Source organism: Lepidothrix coronata, unplaced genomic scaffold, assembly GCF_001604755.1.
Source record: "Lepidothrix coronata isolate B3197 unplaced genomic scaffold, Lepidothrix_coronata-1.0 Scaffold199, whole genome shotgun sequence".
Lineage (NCBI taxonomy): Eukaryota > Metazoa > Chordata > Aves > Passeriformes > Pipridae > Lepidothrix > Lepidothrix coronata.
Window position 1 is genome coordinate 830,751 of NW_016690379.1, and position 12,934 is coordinate 843,684.

Sequence of the window (12,934 nt, forward strand, 5' to 3'; positions counted from 1 at the left end):
ACAACAGTCTCTAAAAATCTCTTTACAGCATCTCAGGGCTATTTCTCCTTGATTTCCTAGAGCCACGGAATCCTACAATGGTTTGAGTCGGAAGGGACCTTAAAGCTCATCCAGTTCCACCTGCCCTGGGCAGGGAATCTCCCACTGGCCCAGGCTGCTCCAAGCCCCGTCCATCCAGGCCTTCCTACCTGTTTCACTCCCTTTCCCCCACCTCAGAAGCATTTTTTAAAGACAGAGAACCCCCCTGGCTGAGGTTTGGGAGGGCTGCCTCCCCCCATTCCAGCCAATCCATATTTTTACGAGCTCTTAAGCTCCCCTGAGAGGCTGCAGGGTGACTTGGGCACCGCTGGTGTCCTGTGGAGTGGCTTAATTTTGCATTTCCCCCCCAATAACTGGCGTTATCCCGCTGATCCAAGAGCACTGGTCCAAGGGCACCGACCCTCTGCCGCGAGGCTGAGCCGGGAGAACTTGCTGAAGACGCTCTTGGTGATGAAGTCGATGTGGCTGGTGGCAAAGCAGGAGTAGTTGCCCAGGTCAGAGGCCTCTGTCTTGGCAATGTAGAGGTTTCCCGTGGTCTGGGAGACAAAACGTCTCCCGTCGGCCGGGATGAAATTGGGGAACTCGTTCAGGAGCCACCGATAGGATAAACCTGGGGAAGAGGGGAGAGGAATGAGCTGCACGGCCTGTCTGGGTCCTCCTGGGGGGGGTGGACCCAGACCAGTCCTTGGAGCTGGTCCTTGTGTGGACACACCAAGTCCTGCCTCTGCTTTGCTGCTGAATAAACCTCAGATTTCCTTCCCTAAAATTCCCAAGGAGAGGCAGGGAGAGGGATTCCCCTGCCTGGGAATGCCTTGCTCTGTCGTGTGGAGATGTGGAGGTGCCAGAGCCTTACCTGGGTAGTGGGGGGGAGGGCTGCAGGCAAACATCACCCCCCAGCCCTCGGTGATCCTCACGGGGTCCCGCTCCTCCGCCGAGAATTCCTGCAAAACTGAAGGGGGAGAGTGAAACCTGGACAGAGGAAAGCTGGAGGCATCACTGTGCTTTATTTCTGGGTCTTCTCAGTGGCTGTACAGAGGGAGATCCCAAAGGATTATGGGCTTCCTCTGTAGCACAATAAATTTCCATGGCACCCCCGTGGAAGTGCCAGGGGGTTTCTCCACAGGGTGGGGTTGGGTGCCATGGGCAGGAGAGCTGCTCTCCCACATTTCTCCAGGTGAGCAGGGGGGCTCAGTTGGCCCCCAGCTGCATTTCCTTTACCCTGGGGAGGCAAACTTACAGCCAAAGCGGAGGGAGGCCTCCCTGCTGACCACGGTGCCCCTGGAGTTGGATGCCAGGCACTGGTAGGATCCGGCATCCTTGGCTTTCACGGGGTTGCTGATCACCAGGTCCCCTGCAACCAGCCTGTAACGGGAGTCTGGCCCCACCTCAATGTCTGTGCCGTTCATCTTCCACCTGCCCAGAGCCAGAGGGGGAAGGGAGGGGGTAAATCCTCGTGGCCACACCCTGGGAGCCTCACAGGGGGCTGTGCTGGTTGGTGTTCCAGCTCTGCTGGGATTGGAGTTACATTCCTATCCTGGCTGTGCCCTGGGAGAGATGGCACAGCACAGAGTCACTGAGGTTGGAAAATCCCTCTGGGATTGAGTCCAACCTGTGCCCCATCCCCACCTTGTCCCCCAGCCCAGAGCACTGAGAGCCACGGCCAGTCCTTCCTTGGACACCTCCAGGGGTGGGGACTCCAACACCTCCCTGGGCAGCCCCTTCCAGTGCCTGACCACCCTTTCCAGAGAGAAATTTTTCCCTAATATCCAACCTGACCCTCCCCTGGCACAGCCTGAGGCCGTTCCCTCTCCTCCTGTCCCTTGTTCCCTGGGAGCAGAGCCCGACCCCCCCGGCTCCCCCCTCCTGTCAGGGGGTTGCAGAGCCAGAAGGTCCCCCCTGAGCCTCCTTTTCTCCAGGCTGAGCCCCCCCAGCTCCCTCAGTTCTCCTGCTGCTCCAGCCCCTTCCCCAGCTCCCTCAGCTGCTCCTCCTGGGACTCACACCCCGTGTGGACAAGGAGGCTCATTCCCACCTTAATAATATAAAAGTGGAGAAGAGGAAGCAAATCCCGGCTGGTTTTCCCCTGGTGCCGGAGCAGAGGGAGCAGCTGAGCTCACGTGTAGGTCTGAGCTCACCTGTAGGTCTGAGCTCACCTGTAGGTCTGAGCTCACCTGCAGGTCTGAGCTCACAGGTCTGAGCTCACCTGCAGGTCTGAGCTCACCTGTAGGTCGCAGGAGGGTTGGCTCGTGCCCGGCAGGTCAGAGTGACCTTCTCCTCTGCTGAGCCTTCAGGGAAGAGGGTGTGGGAGGGCTGCTCCTCAAACACGGGCCCGTAGCTCCTGGTGCTGCTCTGGGCCTGGCACCAAACTGCAAGAGAGGGAAAACCCACTTGGCTTTTCCTAAAAAACGCTCCTTTCCAGCTCCGTAGGGTGTCCCCGGCAGCAGGAGGAGCAGCGTGAGAGTCACAGCCCATCTGTCAGCACAGCCCAGCCCTGGCTCGAGGCTCCCAGCCTGGGCTACCCACAGAGCATCCCACCCATCCCACCCATCCCACCCTGCTGGAGGCACCGACGGCCCCGGAGACGCAGGGATGGAGGATACGGACACGCAGCCCTTGGAAAACCACCTGCACACAGGCCTGGGGCTGGGAAGCCCTGGGTGCCCTCCCTGGGCTGGTTCCTCCTCTCTCTGCACGGCCTGGTTGGTTCCTCCTCGTCCTCTCCAGGAGGAGGGAGCAGGAGGAGACCCGGGACCGTCCCGGCTCTGCCGGTCCCTCAGCCCCTGCATCTGCAGCACCCCCAGCTCTGACCACTCAGACCAGCTGGTTGCTGGGGTACAAACCAGTGCAGACCATTCTGTTCCAGGACTGGGATGAGCCTTGAGCTGCTTTTGGAGCCTTCAGACACGGGTTGGACTCCGATCTTGCTGTTGTGGGTGCTGCTCGGGCTGAGGCACGAGAGGAACAGAAGGACCCTCCTGCTTCTCCCACGCTGTGTCTGGGCCCCTCTTTGAAACCAGCACCCTCTGGTGACCCTTTGTCACTGGGGAGTGCCATCTGGCCTCACTGGGGGACTCGTGCCTCAGACAAATAACAAATTCTAGCAGGCCCCCTTCCACACAGGCTGGATGGAAACCAGAATCCCACAATGGTTTGGGATGGGAGGAACCCTAAAACCCATCCAGTTCCACCCTCCTGACCACCTCCCACCAGACCAGGTTGCTCCAAGCCCTGTCCAAAACCTGGCCTGGCAGTGACACTGTAAATAAGACCAAAGCAGAAGCTACCTGGAAATCTCTTTATTGCAGGAGCAGCTGGTGGGATAATTGCCAGCAGGTCTGTCCTCTCCCTGGCACCTTGGAAATGCCTGTCTCTTATCAGGGAAGGAGCCACCAGCACAGTCTCCTGCTCACTGATAAGCTCCAAGATGCTTCTGTAGCTCCAGGATCCTTCCATGCTTCCTAATTGAATTAATAACTGTCTCAACCCCACAATCTGTCTCCTTCCCTCCACTCCCCAGCATGGGCACTCCTCAAATTAAGCAGCTCCAGCGAGTTTGATGTTTTATGCAAGAGTAACTTCCAGCAGGGAATGGCCAGCTCAGCTCTCTGGGATCAGGGGGAGCAGCCCCTTTACCTGCAGCTCCCGGGGTTTGGCTCCTGCTCCACACAGGGACGAGGGTGGGATGGGAAAAGGGGGCTCTGCTAATTGGCTCAGTGGGTTTGGAGCAGCTGTCCCAGCACCAGGCAATTATCCCAGAGCTCGGGATGTGCTGCTGCAGGAGCCTGCTGGTCCCTGGTGTCACACAGGGAGGGGGCTGAGCCCGGGGCTGACTCTTTGGAACGAAAGAAAAGCAGCATTTTGAGTCTTGTCCCCTCCAAACCAGTGCCATTTCCTCCTAGAAACCTCCTATTCCTGAAGGAAAAGCTCGTGGAAGCTGGAAATCTCCTCCCAGTGGGGTCAGCAGTGGCTGTGCTGAGCAAGTCCCAGCTGGAAAGAACTCTGCTGACCAGCAGGGAAAACAATCAGGAGGTAATGGGGAATTAATAAGAAAGTACTAACTGTGTTCTGACAGGTGTGTTAATTGTGTCCTCACAGATGGCAGTGACTGGACTGAGGTTTAACAGCTTTACATTTCGAGATTAACGGGGAGCACGTGGTAAATAATTCCTATTTATTTAACAAATAAAATATATGTTGTTACCACTCCCATCCATGCCCTTTCTCGGGGGATGCTCTTTTCCAGTCGAGCCAAATTAGGCTCGTCCTCCCCTCGGCTTCCACCCAGACTCTGTGTCCCGTTGCTCTCCTCTGCTGTCCCTTTTTCCCTGCCAAGGTTATGGACTGCAACTGTGAGGGATTGATTTTCCCCAAGGAAATCAATGCCAGGAGTTCAGGTGAGTTTTTATCTCCAGTTCCAAGGTGTCTGCTCGGTGCTGGGGGGTGAAATGCCTGCATCTCACTCATTAAACAAACAGATTAAAACCATAATTAAACAGTTCCAAGACGGGGACAAGGGTAGAATTAAGAACTGAGGGTAAATCAGGGTGGTAAATCTCAGAACCTCCGAGACTGATTGTCTGGGGGCACCTCTGTCCCCTCAGAACTCTCATTTTTGATGTTACCAAGACGTTCTGTCCTTGGGCCCCGGGGTTTGGGCAACAGGGAGAACAGACCCGAAATCAAGGTCTCCTCCAATTCTGCAAGGAGCAAAGTGACCCGCTCGGAATTGTCCCTGCTGCTTCCAGCCAGGAGAGCAGGAACGATGGCAAACCCAGCCCTGCACCTCTCCAGCGACCTTCAGGAGCAGTGCAGATCAATACCAGCACCAAAATAAACAGAAACAGGGGCGAGTGGAACATCTGAACGGGAAGATTTGGCAAAGCAGCTGCGGGGAGGTGACTCCAGAGCCTCCCTGGGCACCGGCCCCTTCCCGGCAGTATTTGTGGGGTATTTTTAGGAATATGCTGAGAGGCAGACCTGGAAAGCCCAGGTGTGCAGGAGGCTGAACCCTTCCCCTTTGTGCTGAGCCCTGAGCCGGCTCTGGAGGGCAGGGAATGATCCGTGGCTCAGCTGAGTGTTTTCCAAACCATATTCCAGCTCTGAGGACACGTCCATGGCTCCGGAGCGCTGCCCACAGCCTGGAGCCTCAGCACACGAGGGAGCTGGGCAATTAATTGGTGTTTTGGGCAGCCTGAACACACACATGTGCCCAGAACCCGAGTGGTTATTTTTGAAGGGGCAGCTCCCAGAGGAGCAGAGGGGTTTATTTTTAACAAGAAGCGTTGTGAGGAACAAAGGGTCAGGGCTTTAACCAGCCTTAGATCTCAAGATTTTCCAGAGCTTTTCCCAAATGAACAAAGGCCAGGGAGGTTTTTAGATTTTAGAGAGCTGTCCCTGTGCACTTGAGAAGCTTTAAAGCTCTACAGATTGCTCCAGACCTTTACACTTTGCTCCAGACCTGGAGGCTTTGGCTCTGTGGTGTCTCCTTGAGCCTCATCTCTCACTGCTGCCATCGTTGTGTCCCCAGTCCCTCCCTCTTGTCCCCAGGGAGGATTTCCCAGCTGGCTCCTGAGATCCATTGCACCATCAGCCAGAGGTCAGAGAAAATCACCCTCCCAGGCTTCCCAGAAGGGCAGTTCTGGGGGGCTCAGCTTGGGCTGGGAGCGAGTTGCCTGAACTCAGGTGGTTAATGGGAGAACCCAAGTCCATTTCCATGCCCAGATTTGGGTCAGACCAATTTCCAAACAGGATAATTGCCTCCCAATCTAGGGCAGCCACCCCTCCTTCTGCCTCCTCGGGGATCCAGAGAACATTAAAAGGTAATTAGATATTTATAAGGACAGGCGAGCAGCCTCTGCCCGGGATGATGAATTAGCTTGAAGACATTATCTAATTCTCAGTTGGCTGAAATGAAATGTCTCCCTGCTGAAAAGGGACCTGCAGAGAGCAGCCTGAGCCTCCCTGAGATCCGGCAATGGTCCCTGAGATCCAGCAACGGTCCCTGATGAACAGGAATCTTTTTGCAGTCAGGGTGTGGCCAACAAGGCATCCCTAGAAAATCCAGGATGGTGAAGTGGCTTCACCACGAGTGACTCCCACTGGCAGAAGAAAATTCCTCCTGCATCTCCTGCTTTCACCCAAACCTGGATTTAGAAAGGGGGGCGGAGATGTGTGTCAACCATTCCTGTCCTCTTTGAGCAGCACAAAGGGAAATTGGGAATAACATGGACACAGCCCCGGGCGGCACAAACCCCCCCGAGGATTGGGCTGATCCCAGCTGGTGATGTTCCCCCGGACACCTCCCGCCTCTCCCAAGGGAAACTCTTACCCAGGAAGGTGCTGACAGCCAGGGACGTGTGGACAAACCCTCTGGTGCCTCCCATCCTGTGCCAGGTCACGGTGTGGAGCCTCTACGGGGACGGTGGCCCTGCGAGGGATGGAGAGCGGGGTGAGCTGCCAGGAGCTGGATTCTGAGTCCCTTCCCGGGGATATTCCATGATTCCGTGATTCCAGAGGCTCGGCCTGAGGGCACAGCGTCCAGCTGTGCCACCCTGCTGGCCACAGGCCCAGGGCAGAGTCACCCCAGGGCGAACACCCAGCTGTCCCAAGGGCAGGGCAGCAGTTGAAGGAGCTCTTTTTTTCTCCCTGGCATGACAAATCTGGTCGGGGAGTTGTTGTTGTTCCTCCTCCCTCGTTATCTGCTTCCTTCCCCCCTCCCATACCTCCAAAAATAACACTCCCTCCTGATCGTTCCTGATTAAAAACCACAAAGCCAGAAGAGCACACACAGGATGTTGGTGGGGGGTGAGGAGGCAGAAATGATCTGGTACTTTGTGAAAATAACAGATATTGGGAAGGAATTCTTCCCTGAGAGGGTGGGGAGGCACTGGAACAGGTTTTTCGGAGGAGTTGTGGACTCTCCATCCCTGGAAGTGTCCAAGGCCAGGTTGGAGCAACCTGGGCTTAGTGGAAGGTGTCCCTGCCCGTGGCAGGGGGTGGCACTGGGTGATCTTTAAGGTCCCTTCCAACCCAAACCAGTCAGAGATTCTGTGATTCTATAAAAAAAGGCATCTTGGATTGAAACTCCTCAGGCACTGCCTGATTTTGGGGGCTGTGCCAGCCCCGAGTCCCTTGTTCTGGACAGGCTGGGGGGCTCAGCCTCTCACCACGTGCTGCTCCCCAGCTTTCAGAGCCCCAGGCAGGGAGCTCAGGCTTGTGGGGGGATGTACAAAGGGGCAACACAGGGCTGGGTCTCCTTTCCTGCTTTTCTCTTAAGTTTAATGCATTTGAACAGTTAATGAAGGGCTGAGGGAGTGCCCAGGCATTTCCCGGTGCCCTGGGATGAGTTAGCAGGGGCAGCAGAGCTGTCCAGTCCCCTCCACAGCCCCCTGCCTGCCAAGATCTCCCAAAAATCAAAAAACCCAACCAAACCCTGCGCCCTTTGTGCTGCCCCTCGTCCCTGAGTTCTCCCGGCTGGACCCGGCGCGGGAGCACCTCCAGCACAGGCACCTCTTCCCCCGGCACTCCAGCAGGGATATCGGGCTGGGTTTTTCCCCCCTCTTTGTTAACGGCCCCGGCAGGAGGAGGAGGAGCCCGGGCTGCCCTCCCGAGCGCACAGCCCGCCGAGCCGCCGCTCAAGATGCTGCCAAGAGCTCCCGGGGCCGCCCGTGCTGCTCATCCCCCCTGCTCCAGCTGGTGCTGCTCCGCTCGTGTCCCGGCCCATCTGTCCGCCCGAGCTGCTCCCGAGCTCCCCCGAGCCGGGATTAGCCCCTGTCCCGCGGGATGCAGCCCCAGCTCGGCCGGTTGGTGACCGGCAGCCCCGGAGCTGCACCTGAGCAAACAGGAGAGCCCGGCTTTGCCCCCCAAAACCCCCCCGGGGGACCCTGCCCGCTGCAAAAGCCACCTGGCCCCTTTGTGTCCTCACCCAAATCCTTGATTTTTATCTCGTTTGGGTTCAGGGGGCTGGATCCCCTCTGCCCCCAGCGAGCTCATGCCCTGGTTGGGGTTCGTTATCTGCCAGGTCCCAAATAAGGCTGGGGCTTAATTACGGTGTGTGTGGCTGGGGGAGGAGGGACCCCTGCCTCCTTTTCCTCCTATTCCCAATCAGGCCGTGGCAGCTCCTGGTGGGAGCAGCGTTCTGGGCAGGGAATTTGGGGACGGAGCAGGGAAGGGCGTGGGGCACACTCGCACATGGAAGCTGCTCCATTTGTTCCAGCAGCCCCGGAGTGAGTCAGTCACATGGAATCACTTGATGGCAACGACAATCACGCCCCAAACGGCGTCCCGAGCCCACGGCCCCGCAGCAAACACTGTCCCTTTGTTCCCTGCCCCGGCCCTCAGCCGGGGTGCTGAGCGGGCAGAGCTGCCGCGGGGGGTCTGCGGGCGGTGCCAGCTCTGCACTAATTAACGGGTTGACTTTTCCAGGTCTCCCCACTTTGCTTCCTTGAGGGTCTGTGGAAGGCAGGGAGCAGTGGAGCTGTTCCTGCACCACCAGCAGCAAATTAAAGTCAGGGAGTCTTTGCTCCGTCGCTTCCAGCCCTGATTGCTGGGCCTGGATCTGCAGCCCCGGAGCTGCCCCGGGAAGCTCTGACTGGCTGCAGCTTTGCCTCCTTTATTCCTTTCCCCTCTCGCTTTTAAAACAAATAGGAAAGAGGATGGGAAAGTTCAGTTTGGTTATTTTTTGTAGAAACACAAATGGTTTGGGTCGGGAGGGACCTTAAAGCCCATCCCATCCCATGCCATCCCATCCCATGCCATCCCATCCCATGCCATCCCAACCCATCCCATCCCATCCCAACCCATCCCTTACACTAGACCAGGGCACTCCTGGCCTTCAGATGGGATTCATCCCATCCAGGGATGGGGCAGCCACAGCTTCTCTGGGCAACCTGTGCCAGGGCCTGCCCACCCTCACAGGGGGGAATTCCTTCCTAAAATCCAGTCTAAACCCACTCTCCGTCAGTTTAAGTCCATGTAATAAGGAGGAGGAGGTCAGTGTGGGCCACTGTCCCTCCTGGGGGGCTGGAGGCTCCTCTGGGCAGCTCCTGCCACCTCCATGGTTTTATCAGCACTTCCCACTTGCTGCTGGATGTGCTGTATCTGAACAAGTTTCCTCCTGCCTGTCCCTTGTGCTTCCACCTCAACAGGAGGTGTTCCCGAGGGCTGGGATCAGAGCAGGACGAGGGAAGGAAGAGCTGTGATGTCTTTCCATGGGCTACAGCCCCCAGCACCCCCCCTTGGCTTCACTCCCTGCAGCCAAGCAGAGCTGGTATCCTGTGAAAATCGAGCCGATTTGAATTGTTGGATATTTGTCGGTTCATTATCTGTGATGTAAAACCACAGCTCTGTGCTGGCTCCGGCTCTGCCTCTTCCCACCCCGCTCTCCCCATCTGTTCTCATCCCTTTTATTCACCACGTTCTCTCTTCCCACTCCCCTGTGCTCATCCCTCCACCTCCCCAGAGCCCCCCTCCCGGGGTGGCTGTTCCTGGAATGCTCGGGGTGTCTCGGGGCGGCTCTGGAGGTGGGATGTGCTGAGCTGCTCCTGGGAGGCTCCTGCTGAGGGAGGTGCTGTTTTAAATCCAGCCTGTGCTTTAACTCGGTAAAAAAAATCGGGAATGTGACAGCCAGGAGGAGCTCCAGGTACCGTCCCCACCAAATGGAGATGGAAGAGAGAAACGGAGGAGTTTCTCCGAGTGCTGACACTGAATTTATGTGCAACCAGAGACTTGATGAACTAATCCTCTTGGATGCTGCTTTCCCTGGTCCTGGCTGCCTTGTCACCTGGTCCTGGCTGCCTTGTCACCTAAAAGCCACGATCAAATTGTGCCTGAGGGGCTGCTGCTCTTGAGGTCACCCCTGGGGCTGGGCTGGGGCCTCTCCAAAGCCACGACCCCGAGCACCCGCCCCTCAGCTCCTCCCAGGCGTGCCCAGGCACTCTGCATCTCACACTCAGACCTGCCCCCCGTCCCTAATTAGAGCAGGGCCACAGGGACCTGTTCTTTCCCCTCGTCCTGGGGTATTTTGACAGTCACTCAAGAGCCTTCTGCTGCGCTGAAAGGGGATCTGCCCTCCCTGCTAATGGATGTGTCATTAATACCTCCTGCAGCAGGGCAGGCATGGGCACAGTGGGAAAACCACGAGCATTAGCCCTTTCCTCTGGAGCCCCTGGGATCTGGGAATGATCCATTATCGTGAAGACGGAGTCAAGGAGCTACAGAGAGACTGTGAGGAGTCCTGAGCCTCTGGGAGAGGAGACACTGCCTGGTCCTGGTCTGGCTCCAGCTCTGGCTGTGGAGCAGCGTCCTCTGCAGGGGGGGACTCCAGCTGGATTTTGGGTGTGGGGAGGCCAGGGGTGGCTTCTGGGGGGAGATGGGCTTTGACAGGAGGTGACAGGGCCAGCAGAGCACTATCCATTACCAGGATAAATCAGTGCAATTCCATCTCCTTGTGCTCGCTGACCACAGGAGCACTTTTAAGTGGGGCAGCTCCTTGTGCTGCCGCCTTCCCTGGGGGAGGATTTTGCTCCTGAGGGTGGGTGATGCTGCAGCTCCTCCTGTGCCAAGTGCCTCTTTTATTCAGGACTGTGGCAAAGGCTGGGAAGGGCAGGCTTTTGATGTTCCCTGGGTTTTGACTTGCGAGCCCTGCCCAAGGTTGGGAACAGTCTGTCCATCCCAGCACAGCGTGTTTCAGTGAGCTACAAATGGGTTTGTTGTAATGGATCTGTCCTCCTGTAAAACTGCCTGTGCTCAGGAGATTGATTTAGAGGCAAACTCTGAATTCAGCCTCTCCTGAGCTTTTCTGGGTTCTGATCTCTTGGTGGCTCCAGGACCTGCAGCAGCAGCTGCTGCAGAAATCCTGCAAACCACCCCAAAGCCACCCCAAGCAGTGAAGTGTCCAAGGCCCAAATGAGGACCAAAAGCAGCTTCAGAGGGTTCAAAGCCTTGTGGTGGAGCTCAGCCCTCCCCAGGCTCCTCACACCCCAAAACCAGCCCCCAAACCCCGCTGCAGTTACTGGGGGACCCAGTGGGGGTCAGAACACGAGGCAGAGGAGTGCTGTGGGCACTGCTGGTTTTTGATATCTGTCCCCAGCCAAAGGACCTTAAATTGATAATAATCAATTAATTGTAACAGCCCTGGCTGGATAAGGATCAATATTTGATCAGTGGCTCCTGCTCTTTTCTCCCCAGATGGATGAACAGGGGGAACAGCTCAGAGCAGGGTGGGGGTGTCTGGAAGAGCCCAGGTTATCCAACATGCTGGAAAAGACAGAGAAATCCCTGTGGGGGGAGAGAAAGCCCCCCTGGGAGCTCAGGTCCAGGGGGGGCATCACTGGGAGAGTTTGGAGCTGCTGAGGGGCCGAGGCTGCAACGCTCCCACCCTCCCATCCCTGATTTTGTGTTGGATGGGCCAAGTGCTGGGAGAAGAGCTGCTGCTCCAGGGCTGTGCTTCCCTGAGCGGATTTTATGGATGCTGGTGGGTCAGTGTGTGGTTGTGCCACGGGGGAGGCAGCCCTGGCACCCAGGAGCAGCTCCTGCTCAAAGCAGGGAGAGGTTTGGCTTCAGCTGGGGGTAAAAGAAGCCCTTCTGGTCCCGGTGGGAGGGGCAGGCTGGCTCTGGGTGATCCCAGCAGGAAAGCTGCATCCAGGCACGGGCTCCCGGCGCTCCCTGTTTTCCCTGTGCCTTTTAAGTGCCTTTCCCTAATAATTGGCTGGTGCATGCACGGACATCATGGGTCACAGCCCCTCATTGTCACGGGGGCTCAGTGGGAGTTTTCTTTTGGTTCAGCCCCATCCAGGCAAACCCTCCCTTTTGTGAGGAGACAAAGCCGGGATCTGCCTTCGCTCCAGGGACATGGGATGGGGTGTGGGAGGCACGGGATGGGCTGGGATCCCTGGGGGGGTAAAATCTAATTCTGATAAAAAGGGTGATGTTGTGAGGGGGCCTTTCCTGCTCTTCTGTTATGTTGGGAAGTCTGAATTTTCGATCTGGGCTTTGCAGTCAGCGGGTTTGCCATTTTTTTTTAATTATTATTATTATTCCTTTTTCCACACCTCCCCCCGACCAAACCAGTTCCCATCTCTGGCTGCCACCACCTTGGTGCCTTGGGGTGCCTGATCCTCTGCTCTGCTGCAATAAACCCTTGGGAAGTCCCCATGGTTTTGGGGCTGAAGCTCTTGGGGTGTCCCCACAGCCGGACCAGGCTCGTGCCACCCCCAGGAGGGTCCTCGGGGCGGCTGCAGCAGCTCAGCCCTGAGGAGGTGCCTTGGGGCACGAGAGAAGACAAAGCAGACCCACAGGAACCACCAGGAAACCTCTCTGTGCATCCCCAGCCCCCGGGGCAGAGGGGATGGGGGAAGTTTGGCTCGGGAGGTGAATTCCCCACGAGCTGCAGCTCCGAGCTCTCCCTCCAGACTCGTGTTTCAATCGATAGCTCAGTCCACAGCAGCTGGGAAGATGCTCAGAGTCTTTGAGAACAAGGCCACGAGTGACTCCAGGTGAGCCCAGGGGTGGCTGGGAGGGGATGTCTGCCCAAAACCCTCGTTAATGCTGATTATGGTGGGTAAAGTTCCAAACATTGGGCCCTTCTCACAGACTCTGCCCTGCACGTTCACTGGGGTGCAAAGCACCCTCCAAGCGTCTCTGGGCACAGCCTGCACCCCCTTTCCCTGGGAAATGCTGGTTATTCCTCTGGGATTGCACGGGAGGGGATGCTCAGACAGGCTGGGAGTCGAGGTTGCCTCCTCCCCAAAATAAAACTCCAAAATAAAGCTCCCCACTGCAGGTCTCCCCTTTCCTCTCCACGCCTGGAGCAGGCAGAGCTGAGCTGTGGGGAGCTCTGCCCAAACCCTGGGCCATCCCCAGCTCTGCCCAAACCCCGGGCCATCCCCAGCTCTGCCCA

The 12,934-nt window shown here is 57.2% G+C and overlaps 1 protein-coding gene across 1 annotated transcript in view; it reads right to left on the minus strand.

The window, feature by feature from the left end:
• The window catches only part of CNTN2 (contactin 2), a 29,315-nt gene that overhangs the window by 12,128 nt on the left and 4,253 nt on the right, over positions 1–12,934 (minus strand). Inside the window, exons 2-6 of the mRNA XM_017832159.1 lie at positions 6,365–6,463; positions 2,258–2,402; positions 1,277–1,452; positions 893–988; positions 440–649 (exon numbers count right to left, since the gene is read on the minus strand). Coding sequence (XP_017687648.1) covers positions 440–649; positions 893–988; positions 1,277–1,452; positions 2,258–2,402; positions 6,365–6,419 — 682 coding nt within the window. The 5' untranslated portion in view covers positions 6,420–6,463. The remainder of the gene's footprint in view (positions 1–439; positions 650–892; positions 989–1,276; positions 1,453–2,257; positions 2,403–6,364; positions 6,464–12,934) is intronic.